Source organism: Hippocampus guttulatus, chromosome 3 (assembly GCF_054856545.1).
Source record: "Hippocampus guttulatus isolate MCC_2025c chromosome 3, RoL_Hgut_1.0, whole genome shotgun sequence".
Taxonomy (NCBI): domain Eukaryota; kingdom Metazoa; phylum Chordata; class Actinopteri; order Syngnathiformes; family Syngnathidae; genus Hippocampus; species Hippocampus guttulatus.
This window is the reverse complement of record NC_141263.1, coordinates 3,173,742-3,188,350: the sequence shown is the minus strand read 5'-3', so window position 1 is coordinate 3,188,350 and position 14,609 is coordinate 3,173,742. Positions and strand designations below refer to the sequence as shown.

The 14,609-nt window shown below is 41.4% G+C and overlaps 1 protein-coding gene across 2 annotated transcripts in view; it reads left to right on the top strand.

Moving 5' to 3' along the window:
• The window catches only part of arnt2 (aryl-hydrocarbon receptor nuclear translocator 2), a 108,414-nt gene that overhangs the window by 35,625 nt on the left and 58,180 nt on the right, over window positions 1-14,609 (top strand). For both annotated transcript variants that reach the window (XM_086106228.1, XM_086106229.1), the window contains 2 exons: window positions 4,499-4,564; window positions 6,067-6,152. In XM_086106228.1, the coding sequence (XP_085962354.1) occupies window positions 4,499-4,564; window positions 6,067-6,152 (152 nt within the window). The remainder of the gene's footprint in view (window positions 1-4,498; window positions 4,565-6,066; window positions 6,153-14,609) is intronic.

Below are 14,609 nucleotides of genomic sequence, written 5' to 3'. Positions count from 1 at the left end.
TTCTCACTTAACAGCGCATGCTTTTGTATAAAGCTATCAAGTCTGCGAGAAAATAGTTTTTCTAATATTTTTGAAAATTGTGGTAGTAGTGATATTGGTCTATAATTTGTAAACCGATGTCTTTCTCCACTTTTATAGATTGGAATAACTTTAGCAATTTTCATTTTTGATGGAAAGATACCAGCTTTGAATGACAGGTTGCATATGTGCGTGAAAGGTCGCACTACATATTCTATAATCTGCTTTATTATTGTCATGTCAATATTAAAGCAATCAGTTGACTTTTTATTTTTAAAAGTTTTTATAATATTTGATACTTCTTCTTGTTTTACAGCAGTAAGGAACATCGTGGAGGAGTTTTTTTCTACATATCTATCTATTTCAAACAAGTTTGTTGGATCAGGAATTTGTTTTGCTAGGTTACTGCCGATGTTGACAAAATACTCATTAAATTCAGTTGCTATTTCTGCAGTTTTTTCCAAAATAGTATTTTTGCCTTTGATAAAATACTCTGGATAATCCATTTTTTTAGGACTTTCTGATTACTTGGTTAAGTATCTTCCATATTTCTTGTGTGTTACTTTTATTCTGCTCTAATAGTGCATGATAATGATCTCTTTTACTGGTTCTTATAATATTTACTAGTTTATTTTTATAGGTCTTATATTTTTTTCTGCTTCTTCAGTTCTCAATTTTAAAAACAATTTATATAAATTGTTTTTCTTCTTACATGCGTTTTCTATGCCTTTCGTTATCCATGGCTTACTTGGGTCTTTATACTTTTTGGAGACTTTAGTTAATGGAAAATGTTTATCATATAAGGAGATTATGGTAGACTGAAATACTTCAAACGCTGTATTTGGGTCTTCGTTTGAGTAGACCTCGGTCCAGTTTTTTTTTTCTAAGTCTTGCTTAAAGGCGTCGGTGGAGCGTTGGGTTCTTAGTCTTATTTCTGTTATGTGAGTTGTTGACTTAGCTTTTCTATCAAAATAATTATGAAAAACTGCAAAAACAGGTAGGTGGTCACTTATGTCATTAATGAGAAGTCCACTTTCCATTTTATGGTCAATCTTATTTATAAATATGTTATCTGTTAATGTGGCCGTGTCAACTGTTATTCTGCTAGGTTTCAGGATTACTGGGAAAAAGCTGTTGCTGTACATAGTATTTATGAAGTCGGTTGTTTTTTTGTGTCCATTTGGGTTTAATAAGTCAATGTTAAAGTCACCACATATTATTCGTGTTTTCTTATCGTTGTTGTAACTGAGCATATCTGTTAGTTTTTTATTGAATGTGTCAATACATGATCCTGGTGTCCTATAGATGCAACTTATGATGATATTTGATGCCTTTTTATTATGTATTTCAATGGTTAGACATTCCATTCGGTTTTCTATTGTGTTTGTCAATCTCTCGATTTTACTGCATTTAAGTGCTTTGTCTACATATATTGCAACCCCCCCTCCTTTTTTGTTTTCCCTATTAGTTGCAAACATTTCATAACCTTCTATTTCCATTTCAGTTGTTTTATCTTCATCAAGCCAAGTTTCTGATATGGCAATTATTTAAAATTTATTGAATTTAGTCAAGTATTCTTTGATTTTTGTGAAGTTTTTATAGAGACTTCTACTGTTTAAGTGTATTACTGAAAGTGCATTTTCCAATTTTACATTAGTGTTGAATTGTTCATCCAGGTAATAGTCAGAGTTTGTTACCCTTTGTTTGTTCTGGAAGAAGTTGTTGTCTGGGTCCAAATTGTTCTCGGGATCGAATGGCTTATAGTCAATATCCTCAAAGGGTTGGAAGTCCATGTTTTTGGGATGTGAATTTCCCGCTCCCACGCGGTCGTCGCTGGCTCCCTCGCAGTCGTCGTTGGTTCCCTCGCTGTCGTCGCTCGCTCTCTCGCCGTCATCACTGGCTCCCTCGCGGTTGCTGGCTGGACGTCTCCTGGGTCCCTCGTGGTCGCTGGCTCCCTTGCGGTCGTCGCCGACTCCCTCACGCTCGCTGGCTGGCTGCCTCCCGGCTCTCTCACGCGCGCTGGCTGGTTGTCTCCCGGCTCCCTCAGGCTCGCTGTCTCCCGGCTCCCTCGCGGTCACTGGCTCCCCTGCAGTCGTCGCTGGTTTCCTCTCGGTCGTCTCTGGCTCCCTTGCGGTCGTCGCTGGCTCCCTCGCGGTGGTCGCTGGCTGGTTGTCTCCCGGCTTCCTCGCGGTCACTGGCTTCCCTGCAGTCGTCGCTGGCTTCCTTGCGGTCATCACTGGCTCCCTCACGGTCGGTCGTCGCTGGCTCCCTCGCGGTCGGTCGGTCTTGAAAAAGTTATTGTCCGGGTCCAAGTTGTTCTCAGGGTCAAATGTCTTGTGGTCAGTAGGGTTGGAAGTCATCAAAGGGTTGGAAGGGTCATCAAAGGGTTCGAAGTCCATGTTTTTGGTATGTGAATTTCCTGCTTCAGTAGGGTCAGAGTTTTTATCTTCGGGTGGTGAATAATTCTCAGTATGCTGCTTGATGGTGTTGAACTCGAGCCTGTTGTGTTGGAGTACTGGTGCGGGGGTGGACAATAAGTTTGTCATGTCTTAAGTAGGCAGTTTCCCCTCTGTCACGTGCAGCTTTTAATTTTGGGAGGAGCTCTTTTCTTTTTTGTCGTACGGCATCTGTAAAGTCTTCGTTGATGTAGATGTTGGAGCTTTTTAAGTATTTTGCTTTTTGTAGGATCCTTGATCTGTCCTTGTATTTGAGAAATTTCACCACAACTGGCCTCGGACGAGGTCTTCCAGGTTCTTGTCTTCCTGTGCGGTGAGCTCTCTCCACCTCAATTTGCCCCTGTATCAGCAGCTTCTCCTTGAGGATTTTTTGAACTTTTTCCTCTGTTTCAGTCCACGTTTCTCCCGGTTTTTCCTCAATTCCATCAATTACCAAGTTGTTTCTTCTTGACTGTCCTTCCAAGTAGTCCATCTTGTCTGTTAATACAAGCATGCCGTCACATATTTTATAGAATTCTGTTTGCATGTCTTTGGAATGGCCAGTTTGACAGATTAGATTTTTTTTAATGTCGTCTACCTCTTTTTGGGTAAAGTTGATGCTGGTTTTTATTTCTTGGACTTCCCTGGTAAAAGTGTCAAGTCGTGAGTTTGTTGAGTCTATTATCATCTTGACAAATCCTTTGAAATTTTCCTGTTGTTGTTGCAAGAGCGCCGTAAAAAGCTCTTTTTGTTGCTGGAGTAATTTGTTTACTTGAGTGAGGGTCAGGAAATCCTCATCCTGCTTTGTGTCTTGCTTCTGTTTGGGTGGCATTTTGTCGGGTCTCGTTGCTAGCCAGTTGTATGCTAGTTTGTGACGTGTCCAGTGGGCTTGCTGCTGGGTGTTTCTAACGTGGCAAGTTAGACGCTCGCAGGCGTTCGGCTGGTTGGTCTCTCCAGGTTTCCGTCCAATCAATATTAGACCAGGTAACTTTTCAGTTTTTTTTTTGTTCCCAAACTGAAAGATGACCTGTGGACCGCTGATAAAGCTGTCCAACTATTATTGTGTCATCAAGGTTCACAGCCTAAACCATCTGACATGAGGAGCCCTGGCTAAGATCACGTGTCACTTGCAAAGCTGACACAAACACTCTCACAGACAATTTAATTCAGAGCCTGTACCTAACCTGAAATATGCATGTTTTTTTTCCTTTGGGAATAGCTTGAGCGAACCCACTTAAGGTCAGGAAAAGCATGCAAATTCTGGACTTTTTTGCTTGGGGTGGGGGGAGGGGCAGTGCGAACCTCTGTGCCACTGCACTGCCTCTGTTTAATGTTAAACGATGTGCTGTGCTGTGCTTGTTGATGCCAGTTTGACAACACTTCATCTTTACTCCACAGCAACTGACCCTAAACAAGCATCGGCTCCAAAGTAGGTCAAATCGGTTGTAGACTTGCACTAGGTTAGGTTAACAAAATGTTATAAACAGAATATTATTGGCATTTTGTGGTTTGGCCAGTGTATAGAAACATGAGAGGCCACTTTGTTTTGTCTACATCTGTCATAATGTCCTGTGAGTTTCATGACATCTGTAGTGTGCTAAGTTGATTGGAATTTATTGGACTGGCATTTTCCTCTTATGTTGCTATTCCTGGCTCTTTGTAATTCAAACAACATGCTTCTGAGACCATCTGCGAGAGACTGCAAGAATCAGTGAAACACTTCTCTGACACATACATAAACACGGCTATGGAGAGCACAGATTGATCTGCTAGCCAACATTTCAGGGAAACTATTATTGAATCCAGACAGGCATTTGTAATGTTTAGCCATGGAACTGTTGTTTTCACTGTTGGATCAACGCATTTTAACAATGGTCACCAGGAAACTCTGATGGACACTGGCCATCTTTGGCCAATGTTTTAACTTTAGCTTGCCGGAAAGGAAGGACTGCAGGGAACTTGAAACGTAGCGCAGAATGCTTATGCAACTGGTGTCATGAAAAGTCCATCTGCAGAATAACAAATATCTTCTTTCGTGTGTGCAGGTGTGGCAGTGCTCCCCTGGATCACATTTCACTAAATCGTCTGTCTAATATGAGGAAGAGATACAGGTAAAAGGTCTTAGCTACACAAGTTTGTCATTTACCATCATTCGTGTTGTCATCTTTTCTTTTCATCCTCTTTGGATACAAAGGTAGAAATGACGATGAATGAGTTAAGAGTATCACTGTTCTGCCCTCCTTTACATTTAGAGACACAACACTGTACAGAAGTTACTATTTTGAAGTTGTAATCCAATTCTTACGATGTGAATGAGTGAAAAGTTCATCCAGGATCCTGACGTTCATAAATCCATCCATTTTTCAAACCACTTATCTTCACTGGGTCTTTTGAGTAAATATTTATTGGACATTTGCCACACACACACACACACACACTCTGATAGCAAGCCTTGCACACACCTCCCAAACGAATGTCTATCATGTTTTGGAATGGGTGCTTGGACTTAATGTTTTTTATCAGAGGCCTGAAAATGCTGGTCCACATTCCCTCCTTCACTCTGCCAGCAAGTGCAGACGCACTGGTCAAGCCGGACTTGCCATTCGCAACCACCACCACACCAACCGGCAGCGGCAACACACCCCATAGGAGGGCACCCGGCCTTGCGCTGATATTTGGGTGCATGGCGAGCGCGTGCCACTTGGCCCGCCGACTCAACAGCAAGTCCAAGACACCCTGCCACGGAGATTACCAAATAACAAACACCCTCCTCTGACTCCGTATGAAAATACAGAAATAATCTTTTTATGCTCTATTATTTCCCCAGTGTGGGACAAATAAAGGGTATCTTAATTATTAATTAAGTGTATGAAACAAAATGGAAACTGCTCGTTTTGCCAAATAGCGCCCTTGTAAGTAAATGTGGGGTGAAGCATGCGGCAGGTGTATGATGGGCTGCATCTTAAGCAAGTGACAAATTTGACAACAGATGACAGGAGGAAGTCTCCATTCATTATCCGAGCCGCTCATCCTAACGAGGGTCGTGGCCGCGCTGGAGCCTATCCCAGGTGTATTCGGGCAGTAGGCGGGGTACACCCTGAACTGATTGCCAGCCAATCGCAGGGCATACAGAGACGAACAACCATCCGCACTCAGTTTGACTCACACCTCGGGACAATTTAGAGTGTTCAATCAGCCTGCCATGCATGATTTTGGAATGTGGGAGGAAACCGGAGTACCCAGAGAAAACCCATGCAGGCACAGAGAGAGCATGCAAACTACACACAGGAAGGCCGGAGCCTGGACCTCTGCACTGTGAGGCGAACGTGCTAACCAGTTGACAATGTGCCGCCGGGAGGGAATCTACTTTTTGTTTATATCAATAGCATAAAACTGTGAGGGCTGGCAATGATTGAGTTAATGTCATACGATCGACCAACAGCCCCTTTGCGGGCTATTTGGTCGTGGACAACACATTGGGCACCCCTGACTGATGATGCAATGTGGCTGACAGAATAGAAGCACATAAACAGTCATTTCAGAAATGTTAAAATGTCATAGCTCCAGACTTGTGTCGGTTCTTGACGTGCTGCGGTTTGTTTTTGACTGACAGGAATGGCCTCGGACCATCAAAAGAAGGGGAGGCTCAGTACTCTGTGGTTCATTGCACTGGCTATATCAAAGCATGGCCCCCTGCAGGTAAACAAATACTCCCTCCACTCTGTGTCCCCTCTTACCCCATGCTTCACCCCACTGCATAACTGAAACCCAGAGAGAGACTGTGACCCTGTCCAATCAAAAGCAGCTGTGGGCTTTGCACTGCTCATTGATCCAAACTTGGATCAAAGCAGCAATCTGCAATAACGTGCATGGTTTCCATATCTGAAATGTGTGAATGTGGCAAATGTTTTAAAAGTATTTCTTGCTAATAGCTAATTCTCCAACAATTCAATGCTAACATCTAATATCTTGGTTTGCAAGCTTATTTTTGCAGTGCTTTCTTCTCCATGTGACATAATGGGTGTTTGCTATAACAACAGTAGTGTTTCAGGAACTCCTCGTGTATCCCATCTCATACTTGATCTGTTGTAGGCCTGGTTCTCAGTTTGCAGCTCGCTGAGCAGAAAGTAGGTAGCCCTTTGTAATCCTGCTCCTCATTGGCCTTAAAAATCAAATTAAAAGACATCAAGAATGAACACTTATGATTGGATGTCACTTTCCACAATTTTAAGAAAGTAATTAATTTGTGCTCCATTGGTTGGAGGTGGTCGTGCACTTTCTTCTCCTTGAGTGTCTGCACGTAAATTGTAAGATTATGCTCAGTGAATGAAAACAGTGATATTGGATGTTTCTCACACACAAAAAAAAAAGATAATAATCTGATATGTGTGTGCAGCTAAACTAAGACCCATTAACAATTTTCTGCATTGTCCTCACTGGTGGGAAAGGAGAGCCATAGTGGCCTTTTACTGAACAGTAATGGATGTATACCACACTGAGCACACCCAAATATTCGCTGGTGTCAACCACAACTCACACCCAGACACTCACATGTAGCCATGCCATAAGTTGAGGCTTGAGCCAACCGGCTCACCCGACTGACTTTCTGACAGCACGTCACTCACTAGGCACCCTCCTCTTCACATATCAAGTCACATATCTTGCACTCAGATTTTACAAAACATTTTGGTGCATTCTACATTTTTAAAGAAACCCATAGACTTTGTATGTGCAACACAGACTGTCTCCGCTGCCACTCTGCGGCCTTAGAATCACAGTTCTACTGTTTCGGCGTGAAGCAAGTAGCAGCTACTTCAACTTATTCAGAGATGCCAAATGTTCCAGTTTGGCCATACTTTGTTACAGGCAATTCCCATGTGTTCTGCCTTTGAGCCTAGTTTTGCTCGATTTTCCATGTTAACGATCTGAAGGAGTAATAATGTACAGTGAAACTCCTCGACAACGAAATCATGTTTGCAGCAAGAAATTTTTCACAACAGGGGACTTCTCACTATAGCAAATTTTATCTCAGATGCAAACACATACACACACACACACACACCAGTGTTGTGTCCAAGGACCGGCAACCCGAGGCCAAGGCCAAGGCCACGGACTTGACTCCGAGGCCAAGGCCAAGGACTTGGAAAATTTTCTGAGGCAAGGCCAAGGCCAAGGACTTGAGAAATTTTCCGAGGCCAAGGCCAATGACCAAGGACTTGCCTCCGAGGCCAAGGCAAGGACTAAGGACTGATTTTGAAGCTGAGGCCTAGCCGAGGACATGTATAAAACAATGCTATCATACCACTTGGCAGGTCTTCATTATTTGCAACACCCCTCCATCATAACCCCTTGCACTCCATAACGCTTGAATGAAGTGTTTTTATTCAAAGAGTAGAACAGTCAGGGTACGTGTTATTTATACTGAGAAAAAAAAGCATATGATATACAGTACATTTATGAATTAATGTTTTAGTGCAGTAGTTTCTTAATATGAAGTAAATCAACACTCAACAGGCATGACATGGCACGGAAGACAAGTTGAGAAATGACTTTGCATAGAAGTCAATCACTGAGTACAGAAAAAGTGGTAATCTCTCAGTGATAATTTTACAGTTGACCGGCAGCGAGTCCCAGGGACTCGCTGATCAGAAAAGTATGAGTCCCATTATGCATTGAGAGAGTCCCAAATTTCGAATTGTGAAACGGTCTACTTATTCAATTGCATATGATAATAACACAAACAACAACATGTACATACAATTATAAACAAATGCTGCAAAAATTTAAATAATTCAGTAGCAGGCGTGAGGATTTCGGAAATTCATGTTAACCGTTTTTCGGTTCCGTCGGATTACCCAATGGGAAACCACGGTAACTAATGTTGGGTTCCGTAAACGTTCATCATGGGAACCCATTTTTCTATTTTGACTGATATTCATAATCAAGAATTCTGAAACTCAAAAGTATAATGTTTCAAGGGTAAATGTTTGAAAACTATGCATGAACAATGAACATTACATCAGCAGCTGTGTACTCCAGGTTTATTCCAAAAAATAAATGGATCAAAAACTGGTGTACTCATGTGGCATCATCAGAGTATTTTTTCCAATCTCACACTGCAAAGATTAATTGACTGGTAATCATTAATACAGGTAAGTATTGATTTGGCTTGACATCCTCTTCCCAAGACGATGCATGTGTAATCTACTATCAATTTGACGAAAGAATTTAACACATGTCATCATTAGTTCTACCAACAGTTAACATTAGCATTACTACACCTTGTGACGAATGTTTTATTCATAAAGTTACCATACTACAACCAGTAAATTATAGAATAACCAATACTGTTTCATAATATTTTTCATAGCGATTAGCCTACAAATCTAATGCCCAACTTGCCTCGTAATCGTGCCTCGCATCGTATTTCGCTCTCGCGTTCTGTGCATACGTCACAGGTGAGTTTAGTGATACAGTACGCCCTTCGGACGATTCATACGAAAAATCAGATTGGCATTCCCATTTCTTAAATGTCGTAATTAGTAGACCTTTGTGAGTTTTTTTCGCCGCCATCTCAAACTTTCATCCGCGCGATCCTCAGTTTGCGGACTAAAATAGCAACCCGCATGCGCACATAACGTTGCGTTCCCCCCCCCCCCCCCTCCCAACACTGAAAACAAAACAAAACAAAAGTAAATTAGAAGAAAGACACACACCACACCACACCACAAACACGCATACAGGCACAGTGGAATTGTTGTTGTTGAAGTGTCGTTGATCACACAGTCAACTCGTGCGCGGTGACTTTTATGGTTAAACTATTTTTCGGTACCGTTAAAATGACGCCACAGAAACGACACGCTACCGGTAACGATTGTTACCGTGAAATCCTCAAGCTTGCTGTAGTTTTTTTTTTTTTGTTTGTTTGTTTGTTTTGACTGAGAAATTTCCTTGCGTCCCAAAAACGCACATTATTTGGAACTGTGCGTCCCGTGGGAAAATTATGCGTCTAGGACGCAGGACGCAGAGGTAACAAGATGGCTGATCTCTCAACATTCTCTGAGTACTACTGTTATTACCACTACCACTAATACTACATTAATTAATTTAATACCTTCAACTTCACAATAATAATAAATAATTAAATCAACCATGATTTTAAACTATGTATTATCAATATTCATTATTTCAAACATGAGAAAGCATTCAGCAAACATAACTGGAATCGAGCAAAATGACTCCAAATCCCAACAGCCAAACCCGGAAGTGTAGTGCCGGCATTCTTGACTCCAGCTCTAACGCAAATTACTAGGTTCAAACAAACATTCTAGTGCCACCGCACAAACGTGACGACTGTGCAAAAATAACTAAATAAAAGACACCACTGTTACAGAAAGGCTTTACATGCGATTTAAACTGTCGATCGCGAACGGAACGAACCGTCATTGAAACTAACTGTGATGCCGCTCTTTATACGTTGCGCTAACTGTCACCTGTCAGTGGCAGCCCCGCCCCTCTTAAAACGGCAGATAAATTCATCAATATGGGTTTCCCTGGATGGATTTTGTTTGATTTCTTCATATTTTTGCGGTCCCCGGGCCCACTTTATACCTGTGGACGAGGGATTAGAGCTCTAATCCCTCATTGTGTCCGAGGACCGACAACCCGAGGCCAAGAACTTGACTCCGAGGCCAAGGCCAAGGACCAAGGACTTGACTCCGAGGCCAAGGCCAAAGACCAAGGACCGACCTTTGGTCCTCGAGCCGGTCCTCGAGGCCAAGGACCGGCTCGAGGACCACAACACTGACACATATACACACACACACACACACACACACACACACACACACACACACACACACACACACACAAAACGAAATGTGTACTCTTTATTTTTATTCCAATAGTGCATAAGTATGAGCATACACTTATTTGACACTTGATGTAGCCAGTGTAGAAAGAACAAAATGGGAAAGAATTGCAAAATTTACAATCAGCATTCACTTTCACTTACATCAATTTCTTGCATAATGTCTGTTACTTTGCTTCCTCCATCTTTCATTTTGATCACTTTTACCCTGTTTTCACATGTCAGAGCTCTTCTTAACTCTTTGGCATGCAAAGGTCCGTTTTGTAGCCATTGTAGCAATGCAACGTTCGTGCTGCGTCTGAAACTAACAATAACAAATACTTCCTGTACTACTGCGCATGTGTAAACCAGTGTGGTGGTTGCTGTTGCCGTTTCCGAACAAAGCAGTAGAGGTTGCTCTGGCATGCTGAGGTTGGATTAGACTTTTGCGGAAGGCTTGTTTTCGTTGTAGCTAATCTCGTTGTGAGGCAAGGGCAGAGAAAAATATTTCGTATTACACAACAGCGGGAATTTTCGTTTTAGGGGGAGCATAAAAGTGGGAATTGCTTTGATGCAAGATTTTTTTCACACTAGGGGGTATTTTCGCCCATTGAGGTTTCGTTGCAGAGGAGTTTTGGATAAGAATTTAATAAAAATTAACCAGTAAAAATCAGACATTGCTTTTGAATTGTGTTTTAACAGAGCTCTGAAACAGGCCAGGACAAAATGATTGTAGAAAATATTGGAAATAATTTGACCATAGAGTCATATTCAACCATGGTGTGTCCTCTTATTAGAATCAAAGGGGTATTCAAACTTGTAAACAGTCAGTTGGCCTATTTACAGCTCCTACATCTCCAGCTCGACCTGGAGCGGTTCACCACCGAGTGAGAAGCGGTTGGGATGAAAATCAGCACCTCCAAATCTGAGATCATGGTCCTCAGTTGGAAAAGGGTTGGATGCCTTTTCCAATAAGATCCTGACCCAATTGGAGGAGTTAACGCATTTAAAAAAAAAAATCCTATTGAACCAATATTCAAAAGCATTACCAGATTTTTATTAGTTAGTTTCCATTACTTCTATTCATTTAGTCTCTTTTCCTATCATTCGTTTCCTTTCATCAACAGAAGGGTAACAACAATTTTGTCCAGATGCATACCAGGTTGTGATTAAGGCATAAAAAATGTTCTGTTCAAATGTTCATTGACCTCACTTGGGTGAAGCCCTCAAAAAAAATACTGTCGAATTTGAAAATAGGGGTCTTTGTTTGTTAATTACTGTCAGCTATCGGTACATTGAACAGTGAACACTCAGTTTTGTTTATGAACAAAATGTTTGATTCGGTCCATCAGCTATGCTTCAGTTCATGAACAGTTACAACATCCCTGCTGTATAACTCACTTGTTTCACGCAGCGAAAAATGATTCGCTCTCAGCTTCACGAGCATCAGTTATTTTTGTTTTTTGGTTCACAGAGTCACGGAACGAATTAGCTGGATTGTGGTTTTACTTTGCTATTTTCCTATTTTGGTTTGCAGGAAATTTTGATGGCATGCTGGCAGAACTCAACAACCTCTAAATTACTGTTGTGAGACCTAAAAGATTTCCAAGCCGACAAAACTTATTTTGACTTCAATCAAGTCCTTGACATGGGGCTGACTTGTGTCACAGGCAATGTATTACAACAATTATACACTGGAAGAATGAAGAATCTTTTTCATTGTTGGGTTTTTTCATTGTCTTGTTTCTAAGAAGAAAATAGAGTACCATCTGAAAATTTAAACTATGCCGGTTATACTGGTGTTAGGGAAATAAGCATCGCGCATCAAACTGCACTAAATCCTTTGAACTTTTGAATGTATCTGGAGGGAAATAAACATCACGCACCAAACTGCCCTACATCCTTTGAACTTTTGACTCTATCTGGAATAACTCAAACCGAACTCATGTGCCACATGTGTTTAAAACACTGACACATTTAAATTCCTTACACAAACAATATTCGCTTGGAATGTTCCGTGCACATCAGCACATGCAGTAATAAACGGCAGAATACGACACAGGATATGTATTTTGTACCATACTTAACATTGGCCATAAGAAGAGAGTTGCCTCAGGGGAATCTGAAGAAAATTATTCACAAGGGCATTAAAGGGCAAGAATATTAGATGATTTCTAAGCAGCTTGATGTTCCCGTGACTACAGTTGCACATACCATAATTTCCGGACTATAAGCCGCTACTTTTGTCACACGCTTTCAACCCTGCGGCTTATTGAATGATGCGGCCTATTTAAAGATTTTTCCAACGGCCACCAGGGAGCGCTCGAGCAGAAAAGGTAATAGTAATAATAATAATAATAGATAGTGAGACGTTATCATGTGTCAGAATGAAAACAAACGGGGTGAGCTTCACCTGTGTTATGAGCTGGACTGCAATCCGAAAGCTGTATGGCTGGGTCGATGACAGATGTGACCGAACTTGACAGATTTATGTGGAGATGGCAAGTGTTCCAGTTTGGCCGTAGTTTGTTACGGGCAGTTCCCATGTGTTCTGCTGTTTCGGAGAGGACGAGACGACATATGCGATAGATTCGCTCGAAGGTTACAAGTGAGTCTGTAAGTACCACAGCTTGTATTTGGCTGATGTAAGATTTGGCTTCTACCAACCAAACATACAGTATGTGATGTCAGTGCATATTCCCCATGTACAAAACTAGCTTTGCAGCAGCTCTGTGTGGCTAGCTGGCTAAGCTGGGCGGCTAAACAGAGAGAGCTGGCTAAACTGGGCGGCTAAAAGTTCCTGATCATCACTCCCCATGGCGTATAACCGACATTTCTGATCAGTATCGTTATCACAAAAGGCAAGGATGACCCTGGGTCATGAAATATATAGGCCAATCATTATAAGAATTTCCTAGCGACACTAAAGTGTAGTCAGCCATGACATTGCGTGTTTATGTTTGTCTTGCAATTCCAGAAAAACACAAAATGCATCGCACTTGAAAGGAAGATGCATTTTTTTTCAGATTGCAGGCATAGCTCAATAGCTAAAATTAAGATTAAGATAAACTTTATTTGTCCCGCACTGTGGAAATTTGCAGTCTACAGCAGCCAAATTTGGGGGGGGGGGGGGGGGGGACAAAGTGTTTCATTGCACAAAATAAATGTTTCAGAAAAGACCTGTACACAGTTCAATATAAGTGCAATGCTTATGCTATTTTGCAAATGCAAGCTAACTGCATGTTGTAGAAGTATAAATGTGCCACGTAAGAGGTCGTTGCACTGAATCGCCACAATTGAAATGAGGGTGCTCAGTACTTAGAAGAGGGACTCATGCTATTCCTTGGGTGCGCCCACTCACCCGCATTTTAGCCATGCCCCAAAAATCCGGACAACTGTTCTATCTTAGGAATGCAGTACGAAAACATACTCAGTCTTTGCAAGTTTTCAACACTTCTCTTCCAACACATATTCTATTTTTAGAAAAATAGCATGGAAATTACTTTAAATGATGTTTAAAAACAAATATTTCAGAGAATGGTTTTTACACATTGAACACATTTAAATGTAATCATTACTTTAGTACCTTTTAATTTTCCTATATTCAATAACAGTGTTAATGTGTGACCTGTGTGAGATATTATCAACTCAACTCAACTCAACTGTATTTATAGAGCACTTTCAAACAGCCATCGCTGCATACAAAGTGCTGTACATGGAGCAATTTCACATATACAATTAACAGTAAAACAAATCGGTAATAAAGACGGTAGAAAGCACCAAACAGTAAAACCAAGAACAAATCTAAGTCATGCTGAGTCGAATGCCAAAGAATACAAGTGAGTTTTGAGGAGGGTTTTGAAGATGGGCAGCGAGGAGGCTTGCCGAATGTTCAGTGGGACGTCATTCCAGAGAGAGTGACCAGCAACAGAAAAGGCTCGATCCCCTCTGAGCCACACTTCCATCAACACCTACATTTACAACTTAAAGCAGAATGTAAATAACGAACATTTATACATGTAAAAACATGAAGATGTAATACAGTATAAGCATGTCAATTTCAAATACATGTATATGGTATCAAGAAAAAAAAATGACTGTCCAACTGGAGCGTTCCTACTTAGTTTCTGAAAACATTCAGTCAGCAAGTGAAAAGTGTCTTCTCCAGGTCGGGATGTGCGCTACTCCGAAGCCGTTTCCTATCATCTTTCAATCTGTTGGCCTCGGCACGATTTTGTTGCCATGACAGATTATTTTCAAGTTCGTCGACTTTGCCAAGTGATTGTCTCGGCTGAACTTCGTCTGGG